Source organism: Hemibagrus wyckioides, linkage group LG15 (genome assembly GCF_019097595.1).
Source record: "Hemibagrus wyckioides isolate EC202008001 linkage group LG15, SWU_Hwy_1.0, whole genome shotgun sequence".
In the NCBI taxonomy this organism is placed as follows: domain Eukaryota; kingdom Metazoa; phylum Chordata; class Actinopteri; order Siluriformes; family Bagridae; genus Hemibagrus; species Hemibagrus wyckioides.
In genome coordinates this window covers 19,848,765-19,862,558 of record NC_080724.1, presented here as the reverse complement: position 1 = coordinate 19,862,558, position 13,794 = coordinate 19,848,765, and the positions used below count along the sequence as shown (strand labels likewise).

The following is a 13,794-nucleotide window of genomic DNA, read 5'->3' as shown; positions in this document are numbered from 1 at the left end:
CCCAGATTTTGTGTGTTCTAGTACTGGGTTTAGTGTCCTCTAGTAAGGGCCAATGGTAGCTCAAGTGGTTAAGGCTCTGGGTCGTTGACTGGAAGATCAGGGTTCAAGCCCCAGCACTGCCAAGCTGCCACCATACCCAACCCACCCTGCTCCAGGGGTGCTGCATCATGGCTTACCCTGTGCTCTGACCCCAATCACCAAGGATTGGATATGCAAAGAAAGAATTAACTGTTACTGCTAACCTCTAAAATGAATAATTTGCTGATTAGCTAGCTAGCATTACTAATGGAACCGTGCTAATAAATGCTGGATAGAAAACTCTTTTTCTCATTAAAATTCATTTAGGACAGATTATTTTTATTCAGCAAAGTTTTTGTTAAATCAGGAGTCATGTATTCACATAGCATATAGGCAAAAGTGTGTGTCTACACCAGATCCATGGCCCTTAAAATAGGGTCTGCTTTTTCCCCCCATATGCACATTTTCCAAATTAATCTTATGACAGTTTTTGAGTGGAGAATTCATGAATTTTGTGTGTGAAAATTGTGGCTCTTAAAAAATAGCCAATTATTATTTTACACTTTGGTACGGTAATGCACAATTTTTTCCTTAGGTTCTAAATCAGTACTGAGAAGATCCACGAGTTTTATTTTACACTTAAAAGAAGTTCTTGTTTGAGAACCGATGTTTTAGATACTGTTATATATTTTCTTTTGTTTTAAATACAACGTGAGATTTAAAAAACACAAGTTTATTTTAGCAAACAGTATATTTATGTTTACTTATGCAAATTAATATATTATTGTGGTATATATATATATATATATACAACTCTAATCACTCCTTTGTGAAGGTAATCATCAACATTGTTAGCTAGCGTATCGTTAATGCTACTTGCTATTGTCCACTGGTTTGTTTGTTGCTAAGCTACTTGCTATTGTCTGTTGACTACATTTTTGCTAAGCTACTTGTTAATGTCTGCCACCTAGCTTGTTGCTAAGCTACTTTGTATTGTCTGTTGGCTACCTTGTTGCTTAGCTAATTGTTAATGTCTGCTACCTAGCTTGTTGCTAAGCTACTTTGTATTGTCTGTTGGCTACCTTGTTGCTTAGCTACTTGTTAATGTCTGCCAGCTAGCTGGTTGCAAAGCTACTCACTATTATCTGCTTTTGTTGTTCTGCTGCAGTTTCTTTCCAAAATTTTGCCTGAATGTTTGAAGTCCATGGTTTGCCCTCTTCACAAACATCTCGAGGTGGGAAACGACATTATTACAACTTGCAAACAACCGCCGAAAAGGCACCATGAGCACAGCAAGTGTCTGACGAGTGTTTTGTTCCACAAGACTGAAACCTAGCGAACATTTAGGAACATTTAATTCTGTCATTTCTGCATTCTCTGTACTGAAACTTAAGTTGTGGAATAAACATCGCTGGCTGTGTGAACAGCTGAGTCATGGACTGTCTACAAACAAACAGTGAAGCACTAAACACATACTGAGCGGGGAAAAAAACGTGTTCTTTGTTTTTACAGTGTAATAATGTGTTGTACTACTGACTCCTATCGTTTAGCACAGGGATGGGTTTTACTTCTGTGGTACAATTTGCTTTGAAATAAATTTAAAAAAACAGTTCTTGGTTACAGTCGGGACGGAAAGTCTGAGCGCGGTAAAGTTAACAGCATAGCGTAGCATGAATGTTTTGCTGAAAGAACAAAAATGTTGACATAGCAAACACAGTGAGACTTTTCATGTGTATGTATAAACATATTACCTTCAATTCACAAAACCGACGTGAACACAGTTCTAGCTTGGATTAGCTAAACGGGTAACATTCCGGATTTAGCCAACGTGAACACGTTTCTAGCTTTGATTAGCCTGTTCACTTTGAGTTAGTTTTGAGTTTGCATTTGGATTAGGATCCTGCAGTCAGATAATTAGCTTGTGGACATAGAAAGAACAGGTGGATTAACATGGGAGCGAATTGAACGGTCACGCTGCAATACACAACATATGAACAACTTTTTTCCACCCAGGTCAGGGTTGCTACAGTTGAAATTATTCATTTGTTTATATTTTTGGACATTAACTGGAAACAGAATTGATAATGACACACACACACACACACACAGTCACAGTAAACTATGGACTCGTATGGTGTCATTTTTGTGTTTTATTCATATCTTCACCGAAAAAGTGGCATTCTATTCGTTTATTCTGTCACATATCAAAGAACATGAGTTTTGAATACACAGGGGTGTCTGTAGTGCACATAGGATCAACTTGTCTATGAAAAATGGTTGGTTAATTCAGACTTTGTGACACGACTGTGTGATTCTGAGGTATGTCACTGATTAACACTGTAATGTTAGAGAAAATAGTTTTCTACTTATGCATCTGAGGGGATTTTCTCTTTAAATTATCCCCAAATTTGGTCACCTGCCAATTCCCATCCACCAGCCATTTCTCCCCTAGCAACCACGCAGGCTGACGGCTAACTCTCATACACAAGCTAGCCAACTGCGTATTTTTTTCCATGGTGCATCACAGGGCAGAGTAACACACTCAAAGGAAAGAACTATCTGCCCTCTTCCTCATCCATGAGTCTACCAATGTCTACAATTGGCTAGTGTCTCTGTGATTGACAGGGGTGAGAGAGCCATGGCTTCTGGCCATGGATGGAAATAGTAGCATGATGCTTTTCTGTTGCACCACTCAGGAGCCTCTATATGAATCATTTTTCACACTGACTTGGTCTGAAATAAAAGCAAAATCGCAATCCTGGATCATAGTCAAAAAACGAAAATTATTCTTTTCCATCTGAAATTCTGAGCTTTCTGGATCGTCTTTGTTCTTTCAAGGATCATAACCACACCAGTGAAAATGGTCTCCAGACTTTAAACAGGATTGTCCAATGCTACTCTCTGAAAAGTAATGTTTCCCCTCTGAAGTCTCAGACAAACTGGGCCAGGCAGGCGAGAAGAAGGTGACAGTGGGCTTTGGGTTAGTAGTGTGTTTAATATCCCCTCATCAGCTTCCCTTCTTCACATTCGTCAGGCTTGGAAGTGAAATTCTTTTAGATGAGGAATCAAATCTACATCACTACATAACTTCCAGCTAAACTGATTTAGCCAGTGCATGTAACTATATAGTTAAAGTTCAAAGATAATCTACTTTGTGAAGGAAAGTTGATGAAGGCATATTATAAACAGTACTGATTGTGGCCAAAGGCATCCCTTCCCTCACTGAGGGAAACTGAGGAGATATTTTGTTTTAAAATGTTTAAAAAAACAACATTGCATCATCTGACCTTCTTAATAAAGCCACCTGTAAGATGCTAATGCTAGCATTTCCATAGAAATTCTCCAACTCACACCATGTCATTCTCCAAATGGTCACAGTGTAGCTGCCTTAGAGACTTTTTATCTTTAATGTTCACGTGGTTCCAATGTTTATGGCATTTAGATTCTGAAGGTGGGAAACTGTCCCAGGACGAATTCTCCAACGCCGATGAAATACACAACCTGTGCGATGCCGAATAACGGAGCGATGACAAGTGCTCTGCAGCCGGCGCCCTTCAGCAGAGCAGCAGGGCCTTCTTTACGAATGATCTTACTGCAAGAAGACAAGCACACATGCAGAGACATTTTAGAATAAATAATGCAAAGCAGAATCGGCTTTCAGGCTTTTTTATTTCTTTTTCATTTCGAATGAATGTGTTGAATGATAAACTGCTAGGCTATGAGTGTTAACCTGGGCTGTAACATAAACTGCTAACTATAACTGCTACTCATTTAGTTATAACCTCTTACAATGTCTGTAATCACTTAAGGCTAATCTCAGCCCTACATGCTAACCACTAAGTTACAACCAACAACTTCACCTGTAACAGCTAACCGCAAAGGCAACCAAGCAATAACTATCTACGTTTAAAAAGCTAAATTCAAGCTAAGTTACTAACCTAGCCTGTAACTAATGAGCTACGACTGACTGACTACTACACAAAACTGTGAATAAACACAAACCCCTATGGTATCATTGCTAACCAACTTCTCTATTTTCCTTCAAAGCTATGCTAACTCTGCTCGTGCTATTAAAACCAGTCAGCTACTACTCAATTTCTATCTGCTAAGCTATGAGTATTATTATAATGAGTAGCCCATTTTACCCTAATTATAGCTGTATATTATTTAATCTAAATGATCTAATAAGCTAAAGATTCTAGCATGCCTCTGACTCAACAATCCTACCTCATTAATACCTAATTTCCTAACAAACCGTGACCTTATTTGCTCCTTAATAACTTGCAAGCTCACCTTATCCAACTACCATAGTTTGTTGAGAGCAGCTATCATATAGCTAGCAGTGTGTAGTGCATGTACAAGAAGGACAATAGTCATGGTAACCATACCTGACACAGTCCATCACACCGGTGTATGTCTCCTCGTGTGCGCCTTTATTGAGCGACTGCAGCCTGGTCTTCACCACTGATCCAGAGAAACATCACACTTACATTTAGTCTCAGCAATGTATTCAGGTAACACACACACACACACACACACACACAAGTAAAAGCTACAGATTATGTTCCTCATGGGGACCAAACAAATGTCCTCACATAAAAGATCACATATCGTATCATGTATCAGATATTCCTATGCTTGCGGGGACAACCCAACACACACACACACACACACACAATAACACACTCGTACCATCACAGGGACTGACTGCAACAGCAGCTACACTTCCAGCTCCACAGCCTGAAGCAAAGTTCCAATAAAATGGTGCATTTTCAGCCTCGGATGGTTTTCCCAACTGGTTCAGGTGAGCAAACAGAGGGAAATAGACAACAGAAAATGGAATATCCCTGAGGAGGAAAAACAAGAACCACACAAGGATCAGTGACAACAGGAACTGATTTATCTTATGGATGCTGTATGAAAGAGAAAATGAGATGTTCAACATGCACATAACTGGACATGGCATTTACATACTTCTGACCATATAGTGTGCATTTCCTGTTTGATTTGATGTGTATTTCATGTATTTATATAAAGACTTCTAGTTTGATTTTAAAGGGTCTTGAAAATGTGATTTACATGATGCTAGTCCAAAAGCTTGAGTACATCGACTATATAAATTGTAAACACTTTTGGCTGAACTATTCTTCGCTACCTCATTAGCGTGGCTCCGAGTCCTTTATAAAGTCCCTGAATGCCGTGAGTGCGCAGTAACTCCTGCGTGATCTGTATAGCCGAGGTTCTTCTGATGTGTGTGGTTGGTCCGAGGCTGTAGGCACAGTTTATGACTGTACTCCCTGCTCCAAGCTTCAGAGCCGGGATCACAGCTACGTTCCTCTGAGCCACTGCAGGAGGTACAAAACACACACACACACACAATACAACACACACAGAGAGTCAGAGCACACTTATACCTTACTTATTTTAGTGAAAATGTGTGAATGTAACCATATGTGGCAGAATTATTGGCACCCCTATAGAACATTTCAAATAAATGCAAATAAGTTGTTTGGCGAAATATGAAATTCAGTAGTTTTCTGTTTATGTATTTCATTGTAGATTTTAAATGAGACTCTCTAATGTGAACTTCAACTAATCAGCTTGATGATGAGTTACTGCTATTTTTATATACAGATTATGCTGCCAAGTGTAAACATTTATTAATTTTAATCTCTCACACACACATACTGAATGAAAGTAATCTTAGTAATGTTGTTTGAGTGACTTGTCCAAAATAGCCCTAAATTAAAGCCAAATAAAGTTTAACCATTTGATTATGTCAAAAGTAATAACACCCTATAAAAGGAGAAAGCGTTAGTGTGTGTCTGTGGAAGACGGAAGGAATAGTGCATGATTTAAGAGGGTGCCAATATTTCTGAGAAAAGTGCATATGACCGTTTTTAACGTCTTACCAAGCCTTCCTGCATCCTGAAGTTGAATTTTGAGCATCTCCATGGGTGTGGTTATGATCACCTGACACACTCCTGCTCCACATCCTGCCAGCATCTCTTTAAATACACTTAATCTGGAACTTCAGAGGAAAAAGGTTCAGTTGAAAAAATGGATCCAAAACATGATCATTAAAGCTGTCATGAATGTACCACATAGTAGAGAGATGCTGTGGCATGTTATTTGTAATTAAATGTAAGGGTTGAATGGGTTAACTTACTCTCCTTTGCTGAAGTGATGACGGAAAAAGTCATTAGCGGCAAGTTTAATGGCCTTCTCGGGGGTCACCAGGGTCAGATTGACTGCTGCTCCTGTAGAAAGACCAAGAACTGACCATTAATGATGTCTTATCACATACCACACACTAACAGTAATGTTTAATAATAACCTATGATATATTCCTGATATATACGGCTCAGAACTCAGAACTCATCGTAGTGAACATAGATTTATTAGAGAAATGTTTTTACCTCTGTACATGCCGAAATAGCCTTCAGACCGAACCGTCTTGATCAGACAGTCCATCCTAATCAAAGATAATATACATTAGTGTAAAGCTTGAGGAAAAACCCTTCACTACTGTTCATAGTGTTCATAGTTTTATTATGATACTATATTACATGGCCAAAGGTTTGTGGACACATGACCATAACATCCAACATTTAGTGCCACTTTGCTGTCATTATAACCTCCATAATATCTTTGTGATTTGTGATCATTCAGCTGCAACAGCATTAGTGAGATCAGGCTGATGATGGGTGAGGAGGTTCAGTGGGGTTGAGTCAGAGTCAGGGCTCTGTGCAGGACACTCGAGTTCTTTCACTCCAACCGTAACACACCATGTCTTCATGGAGATCTGTGCTTTGTGCACAGGTCTGTTAGATCCAGTGTTACAGTAAAGGAAAACTGTAACACTACAGCTAGCAAAGACATCTAATTTTGTAGCAACAATTTGAGGAAGAACCACAATATGGCTGTGATGGTCAGGTGTCCTCATACTTTTGGTCATATATTGCAGCAGATTATGTGCACCAAATTTCTTACTTTGTGTGAAGTTGAAAAAATGACACATTTTTGGGGGGTTTAGTAGCAGATCTAACAAATTTTCTGTGTGTGTGTGTGTGTGTGTGTGCATAATAATCATAAATCTGTTGAAACTACACAATATGAATAGATATGTGACATGCTTTCAATTATATTGTGTAAGTAAAGTAGATTACCCAATAGCAGTGTGTTGTGTTGTGCTCAGACTGCTCAGAGGCATAGCTATGTGGGGTTGGTTTCAGGTTTGAAATCCCCCCCCCCCCCCCCCCCGGTGAAATATTTTATGACAGTTCCTAATGTCTATTCTTGGTTGGTTAACATAACACACAAACAGAGCATACAGTATATTCATGCATATTCATAAGTGTCAAATTATATTGTTTTGGCAGGAACTGTGCTATAATGATAATGATTAATAATTAATAATAATTTGCCTTTATTATTAATAATGATCTATGAAGCCAGCATTATAATTCGTCCTTATTTAAACAGCACAGACGTCAAACATGTCCTTTATGATGTTAAATCACAGTTTAAATGGCTACCAGATAATATGGTATAACAAGATTAACCAATCGGTCTTTTAGCCTAGCTATATCGAAGGACGTCTGATAAAGTATTTAAGGTTTACGGCAGGAAACTCCCCAACTCCCTAGCATGTTATTTGACCCTGTGAAAATGTCATAAAGGCATTTTACGTGTTGATGTTATTAATATTTGAGAGTGACTGATGGAAATTTAAACCTTAAATGATAAAATAACAAATTCAAGTCATTACTGCTCTTATACCACTGCACAGTTATATCAGATGATGAGATGATACAGATCATGCTGTTATTTCAGTTTAGTAGATTTCCTCATCTCTGTCTGCAGTTAGTCCCTGGCTACGCAACTGATTTCGGAGTTATTGACTCGTGTTACATCTGATGTCACATTTCAAGGTTACTCTCCTTGCATTTCATTTTTAAAATAGTGTTTAGTCATAGGGACAGAAAAGAAGGCAACCGTGGCAGCACCTATACACACAAATCCTGTTGTACTGCAGTAAGTTTGCTAAGTTATGGTCTATGCAAATATAAATTGTGTAACATGTAAAAGTTAAGCAACATCCATCAACGGCTATCAGCGTCCATCAGCAACAAGGAACAACTTGTTGTTCTGCTTATATTTGTTGCTGAAACAATGCCAGTTACGGGATGTACTGATACAGAACTTGAAACATATCTAATCTATCCAGTTGGCAAACCGATGCTAAGTCAATATCAGCTGTTCCAACGTGAACCAGAAATCGTTTTACCCCAGTGTTAGGCATGTCAATTTTAGTAGGTCATTAAAAGTGCTTATTTGTTATAGGTATAGCCAGGGGCTGATATAACCATGTAAAAAAAAAGCTTTCTCAGCCATCAAAAAAATTTGCCTTTAGCCACAAAACCTATTAGAGCACACTAACTGAAGATACTCTGCCCAAAAGTGAAGCGAGCTGAAATATTTGAATGAATTTGACTGACAGGTGATCACATGACTCTAATGTGGTATAACAAAGTAATACCAAATGTCTGACTGTATAGAGTATGTTCTGGTGCAGTTTGAAGTCTAGCACAGCTTATATTTGACAGCTTATATTTTCACAGCTAGTTTAGAGGACTCCGAGGTGGGATGATAAAACACACAGCGATGTTACATCAGCCGTAATCCGCTCTTTGGAAAGCTGTCTCTTTGAATGGAAGGAAACCGGTTTTGCTGAGTGGGTTTTTTTTTTTCTGTAGAAACCTGCTCTAACCCGCTCATATTTCGATGCACTAAGCTCTTTTCTCTCTGCCTTTATCCAGATTTGACATTTTTGACAGTTTTTCAAGGTGCTTTTGTGTAAAGTTGAGTGCTGTGTGTGTGTTCTATAGATAATACGATACATTAGGGTGCAACACAAAATGAAGATGTGACCGTACATGTTTTTGTACACTTGCTGGCTGCTGCGTTGATTTTGAAGTCTTGTCTTGGCCAAATCGATGGGGAACACACACGTAACTCCGACCATCCCTGCTACACCTCCGTTGATGAGCTTCGCAGGAAGACTGGTGGAGGGGAAAAAAAACACAGTTAGATTAGTTTGAGGTTGTCATTAAGCTGTATTTTATCGTATGGTTTTGAAAGCATCCCAGACATTGTAGTGTTTTCGTAGGATTTTTCACTGCATTCGCACAATCTTCTACTAGGCTTTCCACCAGATCAGTAATCACTTTAAATGTCTAATAGGCCTTAGTATATCTACACTGAGGGACGAATACAATATCGATAAATATCGCAAGGAATTTTTACATTACACTTTTCCTAACAGCAGCTGATTGACCAAATCTTTTATAGAGCTTTCTTTGTGGAACATTTACAGTAAGGAATCATTTTCTTTTGACTGTAGAACAGCTGTTATGCTAAAAGGCAGGGGATCCTGTACTTACTGCCAAAAAATGTTTTGAGGTTACTGCTAACAGTGGGTGTGTCAACACAAATTTTTTTCCTTCTTGCCCTCCAGGTTAATACCCCATGCTAAACTATGTGAAGAAACTGGAGGAAATGCTATGTGTTCTTAACTGTATATACTTACTGTTTGATGTAGGCTTTGCAATCACCTGAATGACTTCTTTATGCAAAATATTTTCTTATGAATACATTCTTCAACGTTTTTGACATTACAGCAAGTATATAAAAGCACATATGAATGCATGCAGTATCTCACACACAAACACATTTTATAATTTTAATTCATATATACATATAAAATGCATCAGGTTTGATTTTTCAGAATATTTGGAATAGGTTGATTTCCTACCTGACTGGTTGCTGAGCCATGGTTACTTGTAGTCGGTGTGGGTGTTTGCTGTGTGTGTGGGTCTGAGGCAGGAGCAGAGCAGTCTGACTGATGTGGCAGGGCTTTATATAGACACACACACATGCACACACACACACACCTTAGAGCTCAGAGCTATGCAGCTTGACTCCTCCCACTCCCCCACCACACACACATACACACACAGGTTTGTTTTACTAGCTTTGTAATAAATAGAGGACTCTAAGTTAATATCATTATGAATGCAGCTAAGTAACTCTATGGTACATAAAATAAGCAGTTATTGGCGACTAAACAAAATTAAAGGCACTAGCCGACATGCTCACAAGGAGACAAGTTTTGCCTGGACATTGTGTTCAAGATATTAATACATACTTAAAATATGCAAACGGTATGAGTCACACCATAGGTGTACACACACACACATCATGCACAAAGTCATTCATTCATTCATTCATTCTTTTCTTATTTCTTTATTTCATTCATTCTTTCTTTCATTCATTCTTCCTTTCATTCATTCATTCCTTTAAAGACCAATGATTAGTTTAAAAATCTTTAAAAGTGTGATCACTAAAAGAAGTGATCTTCTTTTAGTGAAGAAGTAAAAGAGAACTAAGTGATCATTAAAAGAATGATCACTATTAATGAAAACTTTATTATACCACAAGTCACAGTTCCTTATATAGAAACTTTCTCCAGAGATTTTTTTCTTCACCTCTGTATCAGACAGGGCTGCATGTGAGATCAGATCAGACTGATGGGTCACTAGATATGCTTCAATAACTCATTTTCATTTGCCGTCCATTAAATGATAATGAGAGCAACTTTTACACACAGGACCTGTGTGCCAAGATATCCGGTTAGTGAACTCACCTGGTGTCAGTGATAAACAGATCGTGGTAGTTATGGTAATGTTATTGAGGAAGGAAGGGAAGAGTGATGCGTGTTCTTCGTACAAGCCTTACCCACCCCTATAGCCATAATCAGTGGATGATTCTCTTCACCTCTTTTGTGTAGAAAGTTATATACCATGTTGCTAGGTGTGATATTAACTATGGCTAGCTTGATGAGCGTTGTACTGGGCCGATAATCAATACCAGTATCGATCTCGACAAATCCCTAGTAAGCTCAGCTAAAGTAGCAAGCTATCATGAAAAAAAATGAACACTGTTCACATAACATGTTTGAAACCCTGCTTTTGGGCAGGGTTTATAATGAGTAATATGTACAAAATTCCAAGTAAAACAGAGACTAGATGTTCTTCACCACGCCTTCACACACTTACACACTTTTTTTTTACCATTTCCAATTTGCTGAAGCAAGTTCAATAGAACATGACAACCAATCAGTAAGGGAGCAGAATGATGACACTGCATAGGAAAGTCGATTATATAATACACACAGGCTTCTACATTAGTGCACTGCGAAACCAATAGGCTGTGGATTGGGACACAGCCAAGCCTCAGGATTGTGTGCATTACTTTAGTGTAAAAACCTATACAGATCTAGGGACAGACAGACAGATAGACAGAGTACAACTGTGACTTGTGAACACTAAAACCTTATTATTTTTAGATCTATGGCAGTAGGATGCAATGGACGTCCTCCAAAAATTATGCTACAGGCTTGCACAATCTAGGGAACAGATGGGCGAGTGCTTCATACTTGGCACAAGGGTTATCAAAGGAAATCTGAGTTTCTGCGACTGCTCACACAGTGCAAAGGATTGCATAACGTCAAACTCTATGGACGGCGTCCAAGATAAAAAGACTTTGCTTGCTCTTCAGCACAAAACTGCGGTCACACTTGAAGAAGAAAAAGAAAGGAAGCCTAACGAATACCTGGAGCACATTCTTTGGTCAGATGATACCAAGATAAATTTGTTTGGCTCAGGTGTGAACCTGGCCAGGACTACCAATGATTAGCCCTGATAGTGAAGCTAGGTGGGAGTGTGATGATATGCAGCTGTATGAATGCAAAAGCTGTTGGGGAGATGACATTTATAGATCCGTGAATGCCTGTGGATATGCTGATATACAGGCAACGACAGTCTCTAAATGCTTGGCAGAAGAGAAATATTCCAGCATGATAATAAGCCAAAGCACACAGACAAAGTCACAGAGACGTTTTTAAAGAAGAAATGAAAACTTTGGCTTGGTCTAGTATGTTGTTTGACTTGAATTCAACAGAACACCTCCAGGCTGTTTTACAGAGAAATACAGAGCGACACAAACCCCCAGCAGCTGAAACAAATGGTCTCTGAAAAGAAGGCAAAACATCTCTCCAGAAATCTGTGCGACTCTGGGATCCTCCATGCCAAGGAGGATTAAGCTTGTCACCAAAAATAAATATTTAATGAAGCTCAGTAAAAAAGGTGTATCATCTTTGGTTACCTTTAGATAGATGGATGGATGGACAAAAACTACATATCCCACAACATTCAGCCAAACAAAGAAAGATTACTTGTCACATGATCCTTTTCCTTGTTCCTCTCCCCCAAAGTCACAATCACAGTCACCTAGTTCAAGAGTGTCTGATATTATCTACAAAGGGCCGGTGTGGGTGCAGGCTTTCATTCCAAACAATCAGAAGCCACACCTGAGTCTACTGAAAGCCAAGATCAGTTGATTAAAAAGGCGGAATCAGGTGTGGCTCCTGCTTGAGTGGAATAAGATTCAAGATTCAAGAAGCTTTATTGCCATTTCAACCACATATAGCTGACGCAGTACATAGTGAAATGAAACAACGTTTCTCCAGGACCTGGTGCTACAGAAACATACAACATAAAGATCAAATACGAAAAAACAACACAGAGCTAGGACCAAGGTTTTTGTCCTAGCCACATAAAGTGCAAAGTGTGCAACTAGGTGCAAACAGTGCAAAGACAATACAGTGCAAAAACAGTAGGTACAAAAGAAAAAGACAACACAAAAACTAGACACTTAGCGCCGAAAGCAAAAGAACATGTGTAGTGCAATGTAAAAAATGAAATGGAATAAAAATGAAATGATGTACAGAGTAGCAGCGGTTGAGGTAGTGCAAATAGAAATAGGCATAAACATAAATATAAACATAGCAGCGTAATGAAATAATAACAGGGTTTGAGGTAGTGCAATAAATAGTGAACAAGATAAGTTATGTGTGTGTGTGTGTCCACACAGGTGAAAGAGAGTGTGTGTGTGTGTGTGAGAGAGAGACAGAGAGTTTTGTACAGTTCAGATCTCTTTAGTCTTGTACAATTCTGGGTGTGTGTGTGTGTGTGAGAGAGAGAGAGACAGAGAGAGAGAGAGAGAGTTTTTTGTGCAATTCAGTCCCGGGTGTGTAAAAACCTAAATAAAAACCTGCACCCACACCGGCCCTTAGCAGATAAGATTGGACACCTCTGACCTAGATGCTTGACTCTTAGTGAAGTCTTGCTCTTAGCGCTTAAACAGTGATGTTATGCATGGATGTGGTAGTTTAGTGGTTGAGGTGCTGGACTGCTGATCAGAACGCTGTGTTTGAATTCCAAGTCCACCAAGCTACCATTGTTGGGCCCCTAAGCAAAGCCCAGCTGTACAAAATGAGATAAATGTAAGTCACTCTGGATAAGGGTGTCTGTCAAATGCCAGAAATGTAAATGGATGTTCACCCTGTGACTGAAGAACTTAGCTGTGAAACATTTTTGTATTTTGAATAGCAATTTAGTCTTGAGGAAAACCATTTTTATAATGGCTGAAATGTTTATACGTTGGAGAACCATGTGGAAAGGTTTGTTTTGTGTCTCTGTCCCAAAGGCATTTAAATAATCACAATGGGAATGACAAAAGCTACAAGAGAGATGTTTAAAACCAAATTGAAGAGAAAGAAGAAGAAGAAGAGGATGAACAGGGTTCCATCTCAAACAGTTTCAGGGCCAGGGCAGCCAACATTTCTGTGATTTAATACAAAATGTAGGACAC

At 38.9% G+C, this 13,794-nt stretch overlaps 1 protein-coding gene across 1 annotated transcript; it reads right to left on the bottom strand.

The window, feature by feature from the left end:
* Window positions 1–2,153: 2,153 nt before the first annotated feature.
* Window positions 2,154–9,954, bottom strand: slc25a55b (solute carrier family 25 member 55b). Its single transcript, XM_058409862.1, has 9 exons — window positions 9,836–9,954; window positions 8,958–9,083; window positions 6,438–6,493; window positions 6,188–6,278; window positions 5,931–6,049; window positions 5,174–5,363; window positions 4,711–4,865; window positions 4,407–4,482; window positions 2,154–3,610 (listed from the first exon to the last, which is right to left on the bottom strand). The coding sequence occupies exons 1-9, from the start codon at window positions 9,853–9,855 to the stop codon at window positions 3,457–3,459; spliced, it is 987 nt and encodes a 328-aa protein (XP_058265845.1). The 5' UTR covers window positions 9,856–9,954; the 3' UTR covers window positions 2,154–3,456.
* Between the last annotated feature and the right edge of the window lie 3,840 nt (window positions 9,955–13,794).

What these genes read in the sequence shown, in the direction of transcription:
- slc25a55b (XM_058409862.1), bottom strand. Translation starts at nt 9,855, where the DNA reads ATGGCTCAGCAACCAGTCAG. An exon ending in CAGCAAGTGTACAAAAACAT is followed by an intron (nt 6,494 to 8,957) that starts GTACGGTCACAT and finishes ATCTTTGATTAG; the next exon opens with GATGGACTGTCTGATCAAGA. An exon ending in TGCAGTCAGTCCCTGTGATG is followed by an intron (nt 4,483 to 4,710) that starts GTACGAGTGTGT and finishes TCTCTGGATCAG; the next exon opens with TGGTGAAGACCAGGCTGCAG.